Below are 16,543 nucleotides of genomic sequence, written 5' to 3' on the forward strand. Positions count from 1 at the left end.
CCACAAGACAATGATTATATTTTTATATTATGTACATTAAAGAATCATCAACAGCAAATCAAATCCAATTTATAATATATGTAACAATTATTATAAAAGTAAAGTTGAATAAATCGGACTCTGGAGCTGCATGAATAGAAAAAATAAAATTGAGTATACCACATCCTTTAGCGGAAATAGCCCAAAAACTGATAGAAATCTACATTTTGTACCTAATACTTGTATGCCAAATTTTGTTGACCTACGTGAAAGCGCACTCAAGTTATCATGTTTACTCACACACAGACACACAGACATAATTCCACAAATGGTAATTTCAGTCTCAGGGAGGTCTAAAATGTCGAGATTCATCAAAATCTTGAAATTGAATTTTTAGAGGATTCCAGTACTTTTCCTATACTTCGCATACAAGAAAGTCAGGGAGGTCTAAAACGTTAAGAGTCATCAAAATCTCGACATCTAATTTTTGGACGATTCCAATACTTTCCCTATACTTTGTATAAAAGAAAGGAAAAAGAGTCTCAAGTACTTTCTGAGAATTGTAAAGAAAAGATGTTGTGTGCTGGCTTTTGCACATCTGAGGAGATTTAGTTGCAGGGTTTTAAATCAACTGAAGTTGTCAAAAGAGTTTTGAAAGCCAACCTTCACAAGAAAAAAGTGAAATGGTACATTTTATTTTAAATAACTCATTGCACGTGATTAAGAGAAATGCAACATGAGCAGAAAGCATAAGATTGAAATATAAACAGAAAAACATACAAATATAACTGCATTCTCAAACCATTGACTGAAGTCAATGAAAAAACAAAAAAAAAAAATGATTTTTTTGAGCAATATGCAATCATTAAAAATTTCTTCACAATAAGAAGGCACTTATTCATCAGCAGACCCCCGTGACCCTGTAGTTAGGATATAGCGGGTTGGAAAATGAATGGATGGATTTTTAGTTTTTAAGGTTTTAATATGAAATAAAAGTTTAGAAGTGATGGAAGAAGACTATGCTGAAAGTGATTCTCTGGTCTTATTTTTTAGGTGATCAGAATAAATGGCTGCTCCCCTTTGGAGTGACTTGCCTGATTTTAGGTGTATGTTTATGTGCTGTGTCCTCTGCCCTGTTCATCAAAGTACGTGCCAATGCCAAGAAACAAGGTAGGACTTTACAGAAAAAGGGAATAGACACAGTTTAGGAGATAAAAATTCATTCAATTTATTAATTGGTTGTTTCTACACAGAATATGGCAAAAACTATGAGGCTGTGTATGAAGAAATAGAGCAGAAGGCAAATGTTAACTTGGATGAAAAGTATGATTCCTTAAGTAAGTATAAACCTTTAATCTCTTCATACGGTGATAGAAAGTTTATTTGATAAAACTACTTTACCTGTGGAGGAACTGAATCTCAAATATGGTAAAACATTTAATTTATGAAAGGTTTTTATTTTTTAAAGTAATGTATGGCTTAAACAGTCATCATTTAGAAACAAGAATAAATAGCTGGTCTTAAGTATCCGCTGTAATATGAATCTGAAAGTCTGATTTGATAGATGGATAGATAGATAGATAGATAGATAGATAGATAGATAGATAGATAGATAGATAGATAGATAGATTGACAGATAGATACTTTATTAATCCCAAGGGGACATTCACATACTCCAGCAGCAGCATACTGATAAAGAACAATATTAAATTAAAAAGTGATAACAATGAAGGTATAACAGACAGACAATAATTTTGTATAATATTAACGTTTACCCCCCCATGTGGAATTGAAGAGTCGCATAGTGTGGTTTATGTGATTTATGTATGAGGTAGTAGCTTTGTTTCAAAAATTAGGATGATTATATGCCAAAGTTTTTTTTTTGCCATATTTGATTAGCCTACAGCTTGCATAGCCTAATGTGGGGAAACTTCTGAGCCACAGTTGCCTGCTAATGTTGTTTGCTTTTATGTATTTCATTAATCTCAACACAGAAAATAAGTAATCTTTAATTAAGAGAAAAACAATAAAAAATTACAAAGGATAAAGTTAATAATCAGAACAGGCTATACTATAAACTGTGTTCTGAGACTTTTCAGGTAAGGAAGATGGAGATTCCAAAGTAATGTTGTTGTAGATATTAATCACGGTGCTGGAGACTGGCAAGGTGTTGCGTGTTGATTAGCACATGCAAGTACGACGTTAACTGCACTTTGTACATATGACAAAAACGGCCCTATAATCCTTTAAATCGCAATTCATGATCACAGTTTAGTAGTTAAACTTTTTGTTTCTACTAAATGTCGGCAAAAAAAATGTCTTTGTGTTGACATGTGTCACTTTATGCTTAAAAGCATAACAGCCATCCATTTCTGTGTAAATGTTTGCCATATAACCTTATACTAAACTCCACAAGGTCCATGGTGGCTACAGGCTTTTGTATCAGCCATTTTGATAGTTACTAACCAATTGCCGCTCCTAACTGAACACATTTTTCTGCCTTCATTTTACCTGACTTGATGTTTTGGGTTCAGAACCCAAAATAGTTTTTTTTCATTACCGTGTAAGCATACAATAATGAGACAGACAGATGATCAGTTAAATCTGACTATGCTTATCCTTCTGGTCCTAATTCACCTCCTCACAGTATAGTATTGGTCCATCACAGGGCTTACTATATTAATTAATATATATTATACCACAAATATTGTCATTTTACAATACTGCTTTCTTTGTTCTTGTTTTTAGATGATGTTTCAACAACAGAGTATAAAAATGTCGAAATACCTGAGAAAAAGACGACAAAGGAACAACCAGATTTGGACACAAACTATGATGACACTGAAACACAGGACTACGTCAATGATAAAGAGGAGAATGGTATGAAATGAAATCTTTCTAAATGTGATGAATATTACTTGGAAGGCCGTAAATACTCTAGTAATGTCTGCTTCAACTAGACCAAAATTGTCCTGTTGGAAATTGAAATATACCTTCACAATTTTGGTTTGACTTTATACCCACAAGCATTTTGGCTTTGAAATAAAAATATCTGTTTGATGGCAAATTTCAGATTTTCTTTTGGTATTTCTGCATTACATGATTACATTATTATTGTTATAGTATTAATAATCATAACATTTTTTCCATATTCCAGGTGAGCAGAAGAAATTTTAGTTAAAGTAAAATTAAAGTACTATAAATGTTAGTGTTTTCTTGCTGAAACTTTTCATGCTGTAAGTTTATCATGCATGCAAACCTTTGATGTCATTCAATGCTTGGTTCCTTCTTTCGTGAAGCTTTACCAAGACTTTTCTTCTGATAATTTATTTTTTTTCATTTTTTTGTTTGTTTTAAAGTAGTCTCGCCCTTCAGCTTCCTTTTCAGAACATGTTGTATATTCCCAGTTAGGACATTGACTCAACTATGCTAAACTTTTCACTTTGTCAGGAATTTCTTGTGAACATCTTGATGTGTGGTGATGTATTTGGGATCATCATGTGTCATCTTTGCTGATATATCTTTTACAAAGGTAGTCACATAATTCTGCAAGATGTGAAGGATGTCACTATCCACATTAAAGGAACATGGTCTCCTAAAAAAAGAGACTGCTCTGCTATTTCTTATTGAATTCCACTGTAATATGAGACCAGTCCAACCTGTCATTGATGTACTTGTAGGAGAGCACGACCTCTATATCCACACCATAGATAGTGACCAGACATAGAGGCTCTTTGATGGGGCAAAAGTCAAAAACCAGTTCCTTGGTTTTGGTGATGTTATGTTGCTGACAACTCAATTCTGCACTAAGAAACAAAGGCTGGAGTGCTAATAGGGTCATGGCATCATACATGTCATGTTCATCTAAGCCAGTCACACTATGAATTTCTAGGAAAATATTCAACGAACAAGGTCAACAGCAAGTACGGCATATTCACTGCAAAAACTGCTTTGGCGAATTTAGCTGATTAACACTATTAAAGAACATCCTGTTTTTAGACTCAGTAGATGTTTAGGATCAATTACTCAAAGAATCAACCCTTACATTTTTTCCTCCACCTTAATAGGTACCATTTACTTCAGGTTTTGTCCCTGAATTATAAACTCATTAAGAATAAAAGATAACTGGTCCATAATCTTGAATTTTTTATTGAGTTTGGTTATTGCCTCCATTGCCAAAAAAACATCACTTTTAATAATCTCTCCTTTTATGCAAGTGTTTAAATTTAAATGGATCATTACTCTCCCTGCATCTACGATTATTTCAGAAGATTTTTTTTTTGTGGTTTCTTTGTAGAAGAGATGGTTACAGCGGGGTATGACGATGTGGAGCTCCTCAAATCTCCAAGTTCAGAGGAGCAGCTAAAGCTGGAGATATTTTATGATGATGTTGATGTAGAAGACTACGCCAATAAGAAAGAGATCAACGGTATGAAATGTCATATTCCTAAAAAGGCGCTATATAAATAAAATGTATTATTATTATTATTAAAAGCTTTAGATTTTTATTAAAATTGTGCAGTCATTTCAATGGTGTTAGGATGACATTAGCCATTCATCCATACTTTGCTTGGGGTTGAGTAGGGTTAAAAAAAATCGTATTTATGAAATATACAACAAGGCATAGAAAATAAGGAGTGCTTTTAAGGTTTTTCTGAATACAGAATAAATGCTAGAGAGGCCAAAATATATAAAAAATATACATTAAAATAAAAAAATACAAGTGAGGGAAATAATACATGAAATGACAAAAAGAAACAACAGTAATTCTTCTCAAGGCCTTACAGTTAGAGGGGTAGGCAGTCCACTTTAAGCACTTCTTCCTCGCCTTGCCATATCTCTCTGTCCTTACTTCCACCTGCCATTTGAACTTTTGTCCTGTTCGCTTCCTGACTTCAAACTCACTGGAGGTCTGGCTAGGAGGAACTTTTAATCTCCACCTGGAGTCTAGTTTCTAAGTCACTCCATAATAACTTCTGCAGTCAGGCATATGTATATGATGTAAAAAGCCCCTCCTATTGCCACCCCTTAGACTCGGACACTTCTGTTAATTACTTAAATAAAATTTAAAGCAAATCTCTTTCAGGGCACATTCATAGAGAATACATTTTTGTGTCCTCTGTGCATTACTAGTCCCTACCAGTTCAAAGCAGGTAAAACCTAGTATTGTTAAAAAGGAAGGCAATGCATGTGACAAAAATGACTTTAATCCCATAATTGTTATTTAACAAACTTCAACATATTTAGGGACCAGTTTGAAAAAAGCCTGTTCATCTAATGAAAACCACATTCTTACACAGAACTCATGTCGACATTTAATGCTCCTCTCGGTAGGGTATAAGCCAACCTTTCCTTCATTGGATAATTACTTTAACTGTTTACAAGTTAAGTTCTATTTAACTTGTAATAACTGATTAATAACACTCATTAACAGTACAGATCATGTTAATGTCTTTATATATTCAATATTTATATTTTAGCTTAGAGTAATGCCACAACATAGGGGTGCAGTGGTCAGCACTGCTGCCTTTACAAGTTCAGAGTCTTCGAGTTAAACTCTTCCTGCCAGTGTGGAGTTTGCATGTTCTCCCTTTATACACATCTTTTTTCTCTGAGTACTCCAGTTTTGCTTTTACATTCCAACAAGGTAAGAATGGGATAACCTTTAATCAATATGAGTTTCATAAAGGTTGGTTGCCCAAAGCCATCCTGTGAGGGAGGTGATTTGGAAATGGCACAGTGGGATGGGGTGGAAGCTCAGGGCATATTTTAGGAAGTTCTATGAACTCTCCAGGAGGCTGTTGCTGAGGATGACCCATTCAATTTCAATACCTTTTCAACTGGGGAAGATGTAAAATGAAAGGAACATTATACCTCACACATCATTTGGGAGAAGGAGAAAAGAGTACAACACTGAAGAACCAATACATATTTATCTTCTTCACTGGTACAGTCATGTACACCTGAGTTCCTACATCTGTTTTGGAGTGAGCGACTCATTTCCTGTTTTTAAATTTTTCAGAGGACTGCTGTTGTCTCCTCCCGCCTCTAAATTCTGACCAATGAGATTTCTAGTGTAAGCCTTTAATCTACATATTTTGTTCTTTGGTCGTGAACAGGAAGGAAAAGTTATTTATTTGTGATACATATAAAGAAAAAGAATGCCTCTTCAGATTTCAAATTTAACTGTCAGCAACTAGCAGCAAGCATCTGCTCTGGTTTCCCTGGGTTCCCTCTTGCTTATTTCCTTTTTGGTTTCTCCTTTTGAAGTCTGTGGTTTTTAAATCAAATACATCAAGTTAAAATGTAAATGCCTTAAGAGTGTTGCATATTAAGATAGATAACATTTTAACAGTCATATTGGGCTGCTACTTTTGTGAGTCATATAGCTGCTGTAAGTTTCATGATCAGTGCATTTATCCACAACATTTTCTGGAATTAAGTACATACATGTGTGAAATATTACTTCCAGCTATACATTATGTTACTCTTTAAAGTGAGTAGGAACACAGTCAGAACTTGCCTTGGAGGAGGCACCAGTCCATCTCAGGGTATACTCACCCACACTCACCCACTTAAGGCCAATTTAGACACAATGATCAATCTGACATACATATCTTTAGAACGTACACTGCCTGCAGCCTTTAAATTTGAATGCTGAGAGCGGATCCTTCATCAGTTCTTTGTCATTTCACTGAGTGCATCTCTTGTAAGTGTTGTGTCTTTTTCCCTAACATGTATTTATTTGTTGTATAATTTTTTTGTTTATTAATTTGTAATTGTTATTTTTTAATGTTTTATGTTACTTCTGTAGGTTTGTGTACTATTTGTTATTTATATGCTGTTCCTTTGTGTTCTATGTATGGTACCCCAATGAGGCAGGGACTATCCTGATATTGCTCCTTCTGAGATCTCACTCTGTCTAAATATTAAAACAGAGAAGAGGATCTCAGCAGTGGTTCATTGAGTTTAGTTGGAATCTGTTTTATATGTATGCAATGTAATTTGGATTTACTGTTTTTATGACTTATTTTTGCGACTTTAGTTTTGCTTTTGGATTTGTGGAATTTGGACTTGTTTGCGGTAGGATTTTCTTCTGCCTTTGTTGAGCATTTATTATATTTATTTTTCTATTTGGTGATAAATAATTTGAGTTATCTACTTTCAGATTTATCTCTATAAGCCAGAGTTTGATGGTTCTCTCACTTGTATGGCATTTTTTATATTTTTTGTAGCTTTTTTACGATTTTGAACATCGAAAACCAGTTTGCCCATTGTAGGCCTGGTTAGGCTGAAGCCTGTAGGTAGTTGTTGGGAACAAACTGGTCAGGAATTAACCTATTCTGGGCTGGCTAATGAAGGTCCTACCTTGCTTTTTGATGATTTTTGGGGTCTCACACCTTTTCACCATGCCAGAGACACCATATCACATATCACTCCATATCACAACATTAAGTGTTCATTTTTCTGGTTTCTGAATTCTTTGCTTGTTTTGTGGAGACTCGCATTTGAATTGAGTATTGAGACTTGTTTGCCGTAGGTTACCTTGTAGGTAAATCCTTTTTGCCTTTTATTAGCATTTTTATCACCTATTTATATCAAATTCACATTTATAAACATTCTGCTCTGTACTTGTTATTCCTATCCTATAGTTTTATGGTTCCTTACCCTAGAAGAACATTTTTGTGCATTGTTTAGAATTTGGGACATAAAGGAGTTTGTTTGAACTTTGGAAGTTAGTTCCTCATTGTCGGTTACAATGTCAGTCTGCCTGGGGTGAGGCCAATTCTAGGTAGTGTGACGGATGGCCAGGGCCCATGCCTGGCTGGGATGCCCCTTTGGTACTGAATCCGGGAAGCTGCCATGGGAGGCTCATTTCGTTCCCCGGAACACTTGGTGGCAGTCCCAGTTAATAGTAAGAAGACCTCTATCTACAGAACATTTCACCAAACCTTATACTCTTTTCATCCAGGTGACTGAAGGAGATGAGCTATGAAGAGCTTGAGCATCTCTTTTTAATGCAAGAAAACATCAACACCTGCATTTTTGCTTTTTATTTTTATTGATGACGGAATGTCTGAATGATAATATTATTATGAATTATTTTAATGAGTCCATTTTTTTTTGTAATTGGGAAACACTTTGAAAATCATTAAGTAGAAAACATATGAATGATGGTCTTAATTTTTGTATTTCTGCCTCTGTTATGTAGCTTTTTTTATAGTATATACAGAAGAATGTCATAAAACTAATTTGTGGACACAGAAGAGACTATTGATCATTTTTTTCTAAACCATGTGTATCCCACTTATTTCTGCATAAACATTTAACATACAGTATTCAGTGTTTGTGGTTGTGTGGATGTGTGTATGTCTATTTTGCGTTTCTATACAAATTTTCTGTATTATGGTGGTATTGACATTTCTCACCACAAACGTTTTCATATACTCAACTCTTCCTTGCAGTGAACCTGCAAGAAGGGTTGATTTATTATCTTTTAGTTTTTATTTGCAGGAAGGTTGCATAGACATTTTTTAAGTAGGAATTGTGTTATTAAATTAAGCTTAAGAAATAATGGTTATTCTGCAGTTTCCTTGCCATTGTATATGAAATAAAATGTTAATGCTATTCAATATTATGTCTCATTCTTTTTAATAAAATCTAGCAAATAATCTCTATGTGTATTATATAACACTACAGCTTTCTCTGTGAATGGTATTTTAAAAGATGATATGCTGCCATCTACTGTCAATTTAACTTGTAATGGATGGCCGGCCATTTATCCCGGCCAATACCCCCAAGCCGCCAGGTGGAGCCCTCCTTGCAGCGAGGAGGTCCCCAGAAGACCAGCAGGGCATCATGGACATTGGAGTTTTTATGCAAAGCCCTGCTGGATGCCGTGGGGGCCACAGGAGGGAGCTGCAGGGAGGACCGAGGGCTTTTTCGTGCCCTGTGACCCGGAGGTTCGTCACAGGAAGAGCGACGGACTTCCGGGTTGAAGAAAGGGACGATTTACCCTGACCCGGAAGGAAAAGGACTTGTGGACTATTGGGCAGAAACACTTCCGGGTCAGGAGGTATAAAAGGACTGTGGGAACTCCCAGACAACGAGCTGAGCTGGGTGGAAGGGTGGCAACGCGTCTGGGAGCTGGAGGATTGGTTTATTGTTGTATTATTGTTGTTAATGAGTATTGTGGAGGAGAGTGTGCTTTGTACACTGTGGCAAGAAAATAAAGTCAACTTGAGGACTTTTACCTGGTGTCTGGAGTCGTGGACAGGGGTTCAAGGGAGCGGGCGCCCCCTATCGTTCACAGTGGCGTAGTCGGCAGGATACTCTAGCGTCATTTGCAGAGGACCTGAATCAAAAATTTCTGTGGGAAACGAACCCCGAGAAGACTGCGGAATCAGGAATCACTACAGCATCGCCAAAACCCGAAAAAACCGAGTCCAAAATGGGAAAGAAGAAGGGCAAGCAAAGCGACAACGCCAGCGGGAGTGCCGTAGGTGCAATGGCCGACGCTCGGGAGGAGTTAAGGAGAGGCCTTACAAGTCCGGAGAAACCTCCAGGAAGCAACGATCCCTCTAAGGTACGTGCCGGGAACGACTTTAAAAATCCTTTTATTGTTTCTCACCTTGTCCCGTGCATGTACCTTGGAGATGACCACCTGGAGGCTCCGAGGGGAAAAGGAGACTGCCCCGAAGACGACGGCCTTCTCTTGTCGAAGCCAGAGCACCTAGAAATCGACTTCCGCATGATGGCAGCCGACGAGGGACACGGTAGCAAACCCGGTGCATCTGGGAAGGAGGAGCTCCGCGTCCTGCTGTTTGCACCTTCAAGCCCGAAGAAACGGACTTGGTCTTTCCGAAGGGGAAGGGGGAGGCGAGCGAGGCATCGCTCAAACCACAAGAAGGTAAGGAGGGTCGGGAAGTAGCTGATCGGGATGTCGCTAAAGTATTAAAGACAGACCGCAGTTTGCCGAAGAAGGCAACTCGACCCTCCGAGAACTCCAAGTCCCAGAAGCCTCCGCGACCGTCAGAGCACGTGCCTGAAGCGGGCGTGCTCATTGGCTCCCGGTCGGCAGGTAACACGAACGAGTAAGTGAGTGTTCTGCCGGTCGAAATTAATAATTATATAGACTTACGGGAGCTCGAAAAACTAATCGAGCCCGTGGCGAGTATCTTACAGGTCCTGACGACCATTGAAAAGATCGTCGGGGATTTGGGAGCGGCAGCCAGAGAGCCGTTGGAGAAGGTGAGGGCCTACGTGCGGCGATTTGGTGAGGAGCCTCCCGTAATGAATGATGCGGCGATACAGGTGAGCGAGACCCGTATCGTATATAATAGAGGGACGCGGTGTGATCCGGGCCCGCGTTTAATAAGTATCGGGTGCCAATACACGGCGTACCCTACAAGAGAGGTCGATGCGTTAACCGAGTGGTCGGCGGAAGGGCTAATCGATCCGGGGCAGCTAGACAGTGCTGACTCCGGAGCGAGGCAGCCCTGAAGACGCCGCCGTAATTTATAAATCAAGAGGGGCAGACAGTAAAGGGCTCTCTTCTTGTAATAGAGAGACCCAGACTGTATATAAGCCCCAGATTAAACAGGAGGGCTCTAAGATAAAATGGGGGTCTCCTGACAAGAAAGAAAAGAGACAGAAAAAGTCAAAGCACCAGTAGAGGCGGCAGGGGGTTCTCTCCCAGCAAAAGGGGCGGACCTAACAGTTCCTTATTGTTTTCAGTCCCGGGGAAGAATGCCAGGAGGACAGAGGCAATGTTACGGGTGCGAAGGTTGGGCCATATTTGGCGGAACTGTCCTTGGAGAGAGGGGGACAAGAGGTCAATTTGGAATAATATTCCCCCTAGGTTCTCCAGGGACCAAGATGTTCGTTTAATCAAGGCTCAACCAGGACGTCCTCTTGGAGGAAGACTTCCCTCTCGGGGCAGGGCGCCCGAATAATAATTGTCGCTGGGGAATACTGTAATGGATGGCGGCCATTTATCCCGCCAATACCCCAAGCCGCCAGGTGGAGCCCTCCTTGCAGCGAGGAGGTCCCCAGAAGACCAGCAGGGCATCATGGACATTGGAGTTTTTATGCAAAGCCCTGCTGGATGCCGTGGGGGCCACAGGAGGGAGCTGCAGGGAGGACCGAGGGCTTTTGCCCCTGTGACCCGGAGGTTCGTCACAGGAAGAGCGACGGACTTCCGGGTTGAAGAAAGGGACGATTTACCCTGACCCGGAAGGGAAAAGGACTTGTGGACTATTGGGCAGAAACACTTCCGGGTCAGGAGGTATAAAAGGACTGTGGGAACTCCCAGACAACGAGCTGAGCTGGGTGGAAGGGTGGCAACGCGTCTGGGAGCTGGAGGATTGGTTTATTGTTGTATTATTGTTGTTAATGAGTATTGTGGAGGAGAGTGTGCTTTGTACACTGTGGCAAGAAAATAAAGTCAACTTGAGGACTTTTACCTGGTGTCTGGAGTCGTGGACAGGGGTTCAAGGGAGCGAGGGCGCCCCCTATCGTTCACAAACTTTACAACACTACTGTAGCGATACATCCATAGACTGTTTTATCCTACATTGTGAACAGACTTTGGGCTCTATACTGGGAGCACTGGACATGAAACAATTCTTGATAGGAGTTCATTACATATATATAGGGCAACTGCCATAACTGTAAAAGAAATCAAGATGGAAAGGCCAGCTCAGCATCTTGACAAGGCACCAGCCTTATTCCTTGCTTTGCCTTTTATGTACTTCCTTCATTATTTAATTCTTTAAACTTACGGAACATTATTTTGTTTGTCTTTTTCGAGCAAGATATTTTAAGTTTATTCTTTCCCTTGATGGGTATTTTTGTGTATTTTTTAAACATGTAAAGTATATTTTAAACTGCTAAGCCTGAGACCCATTTTGGGGGATGTTCAGGAATTAAAGCCTTCCTTTTGTGTTTTGGGCCAGGCTGTATTGGATGAGGCCTGTTTCTAAGGTATATCAGTGAAATCCTGGTCTGGTTTTAATTTTTTTGAGGCCAGTACACCCTTTTTATATAATAAAATTAAACAACATTAGTAAAATTAAAAGAAGGGAATGATGAATCAAAAAGCACTAATTAGCAAACAAACAAAGATAACTGGCAGTAACATTGCAAAATTCACAATTGGTATAACAGTTTGAAAAGATAAGTTTTGAGGGCAGTTTTAAAATATGTTATTGAATCGAGCTGACGTATATGAGAGGGAAGAGAATTCCGGAGTTGAGGAACACTAGGAGAGACGCTCGAGCTCCCATAGCACAGAGTCTGGTGTGTGCTACAGAAAGTAGAGCTGCAGATGAGAATCAGAGTGAGCGAGACGACTGTCAGTCTGTAGGAGATCAGTGAGATAGGAGGGCGCTTTAAATGTTCAGAGCAGTATTTTGTATTGTATTCTGTAGTTAACAGGGAGCCAGTAAAGTTGAGTGAGAGTAGGTGTAATATGTTCAGTGGATTTAGATAGATAGATAGATAGATAGATAGATAGATAGATAGATAGATAGATACTTTATTAATCCCAAGGGGAAATTCACATAATCCAGCAGCAGTATACTGATACAAAGAAACAATATTAAATTAAATAGTAATAAAACTGAAAAAAATAAAAATAAAATTAATGTTAGCATTTACTCCCCCGGGTGGAATTGAAGAGTCGCATAGTGTGGGGGAGGAACGATCTCCTCAGTCTGTCAGTGGAGCAGGACGGTGACAAAAGTCTGTCACTGAAGCTACTCCTCTGTTTGGAGATGACACTGTTAAGTGGATGCAGTGGATTCCTCATGATTGACAGGAGTTTGCTTAGTGCCCGTCGCTCTGCCACAGATGTTAAACTGTCCAATTTTAATCCTACAATAGAGCCTGCCTTCTTAACAAGTTTGTCCAGGCATGAGGCGTCTTTCATCTTTATGCTGCCACCCCAGCACACCACCGCGTAGAAGAGGGCACTCGCCACAACCGTCTGGTAGAACATCTGCAGCATCTTACTGCAGATGTTGAAGGATGCCAACCTTCTCAGAAAGTATAGTCTGCTCTGACTTTTCTTACATAGAGCATCAGTATTGGCAGTCCAGTCCAATTTGTCATCTAGCTGCACTCCCAGATATTTAAAGGTCTGCACCCTCTGCACAGTCACCTCTGATGATCACGGGGTCCATGAGGGGCCTGGGCCTCCTAAAATCCACCACCAGCTCCTTGGTCTTGCTGGTGTTGAGGTGTAAGTGGTTTGAGTCGCACCATTTAACAAAGTCTTTGATTAACTTTCTGTACTCCTCCTCCTGTCCACTCCTGATGCAGCCCACAGTAGCAGTGTCATCAGCGAACGTTTGTACATGGCAGGACTCCGAGTCGTATTGGAAGTCTGATGTATATAGATTGAACAGGACCGGAGAAAGTACAGTCCCCTGCGGCGCTCCTGTGTTGCTGACCACAATGTCAGACCTGCAGTTCCCAAGACGCACATACTGAGGTCTGTCTGTAAGATAGTCCACAATCCATGCCACCAGGTGTGAATCTACTCCCATCTCTGTCAGCTTGTCTCTAAGGAGCAGAGGTTGGATGGTGTTGAAGGCGCTAGAGAAGTCCAAAAACATAATTCTTACAGCACCACTGCCTCTGTCCAGGTGGGAGAGGGATCGGTGAAGCATATAGATGATGGCATCCTCCGCTCCCACCTTCTCCTGGTATGCGAACTGCAGAGGGTGAAGGGTGTTTAGAACAGCAGGTTATTATCCTGGTAGCAGAATTTCGAAGAAGATGTAAGCGATGGATACGTTTTTGTGGTTGACTCGGGCATTAACCAATACTTCAGTATTGTGTTGCATAAGAACAGGAAGAAGTCTAGAAATGTTTCGGAGATGCATTTCGTTTTTCAGGACGGGTGACGATATCACCCATCCATCCGTCGGCTTCGAGGTATTTGGCTGCTGTCCAAGTATTTTATACTGGTTTCTCCACATGCTGGCCCTTTCTTAGGTTCCAAACAAGGGAAGGAGAGGATTCACATTTCATCTCTAACATACAAAAATAGTACAATGCCCATTTTCATAGCTGTACCTTCTCTCTTCAAATGCTTGCCTAGCAATTCTAAATGTTAACTTTGGCCTGCCCTGTACATGTGAGTGGATTTATAAAATAATTTTTGTACAGAGCACAGTGACATTAAACTTATACTCTTATTACACCCTCATATATGCATTGTGGTTTTTCTGGTAGTACATACAGTGATGCCCATTTTGCACTGAGAATGACAATATTGGCATTAAAGACTCCATGACGCAAGCTGTCATGTGCAGGAATCAAGAAGCAGAAAAGGGCAGTCCGGTGGAGAAAATGCAGTAATATTCATGGTGGTGCTTTTTAGTGTGTCTTTGTCTGAAAAATATGCAGCAAGTCACATGTTTAAAAAATGCACTCCACCTCCACGGTGATGTGAATCAGGAGCATAAAATAGAATAGATTTTACTGATGTGCAAGCAATTACCTGCATTACTCTTTATACAGCAACATTCATTGTTGTCTATGCCAATAGAACTTTTAAAACTCCAAAAACTTAGTTATGAGCAATTACAAAATCACCAAAGAAACTAATTTAAATGTCAGATTACCAAAACTGTATGCAAATCAAAACATCCTCTCTAATAATTTCATAAACAGGTCATTCTGCAGACATACAAAACAGACCTCAAAGAATATTGAAGCTGAAGTGTCCTGGAGAAGGCGTATAAATATCCTGTCCATGTCCAATTCCATCCAACAATCTGTTTTTAAGTCTGCTTAATTCAAGTTAAAGCCACAGGAGGCCAGGGGAAACCCGAAATCAACCCCTGATTGACCAATAGTTCATCACTGGGCAACTTCACCTTTTTAATTGTAAATTCCTATAGGAACTTTTTACTAATCAAAGGTTAATTATTGATGGCTGATGAGACTTAAAAGAGATTCTTATTTATGTTTAATTTAAGAATCAAGTTTATCACAGATGTTTATCTTCTAAAATTCCTTATGAAAAAAGAATTTTAGAAAAAAATGAGACATGAGCATGAGATACAACTTTAGTAAAAGGAGTTATGAATTCAGTTTGAAAAGCTTTTTATAAGATTATTATGTAGTCTTATTTTAATCTCTTTCAAGATGTCATACTACTCACTTATAATTGGACTGATGTCTGTATCCAAGGTGACTTACAGCACTCAAGATACAATCAGTCACATTTCTGTTGTTCTTCCTTCCTACTTGAGCACAGGCAGGTGAAGTGACTCACTCAGGGTTACATTGTGGTGACAGTAGTGGGATTTGAACCTATAGCCTCAGGAATTTAAGTCTTAACCATTATGCCATACTATGTGCCTTTTCTTCTACAATGAGTGTAATCTAATTGGAGCACAACTAAATAAAGCTGAGTAACTAATAGTATTACAGTATTCAAAAGCAAGGACTACAGTTTTGTAATCATAGTGAAGTGTTTTTTTACCACAAACAACTGTTCATACATTTCACCAACTCTTACTGACTACACAATGCAAATACTTTCAAACTGCAAAATAAAATGTCAAGGCACTACTTGGCGAATCTGAGCCCATTGTGTGACTTTGCTGAGATCTCTGATGAAACTCAAGAGAAGACACTGGTGAGAATACCGGGATATTTTTTCTCACAAGAAAAATCTGAGAAACATAAGACAAAAGAAAATGTCTTCATTTTATTTTGTTGTGACGTCAATGTTGTCTAGAAGAAACTTAAAAAGATATTGAGATCTCTTTTTTATTTTCTTATTCCTATGGGTTAATTTCACAGGGCGGTATATTCTGTACCAGTGTAAAATGATTACAAAATTGGTAAAATGTATCCTTCATGTAATAAAAAAAATAATACTTATTACATTGAAACCCATTCATTTTTTGAAAATTTCATTACAGTGAATAAAGTATATATAAAGAAAAATTAATTACTTCACATTTAAAAAAATGAAACCCAAGTACACACCAGAGAGCATTTGACTGAAACTGTAACTCTTTCTGCAGGAGATTTATGGAAGGAGCACTCCAAAGAGACCCAGCACCTCTTCAGAAGCAAGTAATTTTAATTATATTAAAAATGAGCCAAGTAGTGACCATGTGCTGGTATCTGGAAGGTTGCTGGTTCAAATCTTGTTACTGCCAGAAAGGATCCTACTCTTCTGGGCCCTTGAGTAAGGTCCTGAACCTAAAAATTTCTCTATGAGTGCTGTACAATGGTTGAACCTGCACTCTGACCCCCAAAGGTCATGCAAAAAGACAGTTTGCATTTGAACAGTATATACAATCAAATCAAAATATAAAAAATAAAACACTGTACAAAGTACTAACAGGCAACTTGATTGTCTGCTGCATTAGTACACCACCATCCTAAAAACTGTATGGGTATGCATAATTTACTCTACAGAAATTCTTTGAGCCCCAATTGTAAGTTAGGAAGTTAGTTTGTAAGTTAGTTTGAAGGAAGATTAAAAGTATATAAAAAAAAAAATTTACATTTACATATATATATATATATTTAA

General features: G+C 38.8%; 1 protein-coding gene across 1 annotated transcript in view; it reads left to right on the plus strand.

The window, feature by feature from the left end:
- The window catches only part of LOC120529925 (deleted in malignant brain tumors 1 protein-like), a 104,339-nt gene extending 95,786 nt beyond the window's left edge, over positions 1–8,553 (plus strand). Inside the window, exons 29-33 of the mRNA XM_039754133.1 lie at positions 1,033–1,149; positions 1,233–1,316; positions 2,728–2,859; positions 4,277–4,408; positions 7,952–8,553. Of these exons, the coding sequence (XP_039610067.1) occupies positions 1,033–1,149; positions 1,233–1,316; positions 2,728–2,859; positions 4,277–4,408; positions 7,952–7,959 (473 nt within the window). The 3' untranslated portion in view covers positions 7,960–8,553. The remainder of the gene's footprint in view (positions 1–1,032; positions 1,150–1,232; positions 1,317–2,727; positions 2,860–4,276; positions 4,409–7,951) is intronic.
- The last annotated feature ends 7,990 nt before the right edge of the window (positions 8,554–16,543 follow it).

The sequence above is a fragment of the Polypterus senegalus genome, chromosome 5, assembly GCF_016835505.1.
Source record: "Polypterus senegalus isolate Bchr_013 chromosome 5, ASM1683550v1, whole genome shotgun sequence".
Classification (NCBI taxonomy): domain Eukaryota; kingdom Metazoa; phylum Chordata; class Cladistia; order Polypteriformes; family Polypteridae; genus Polypterus; species Polypterus senegalus.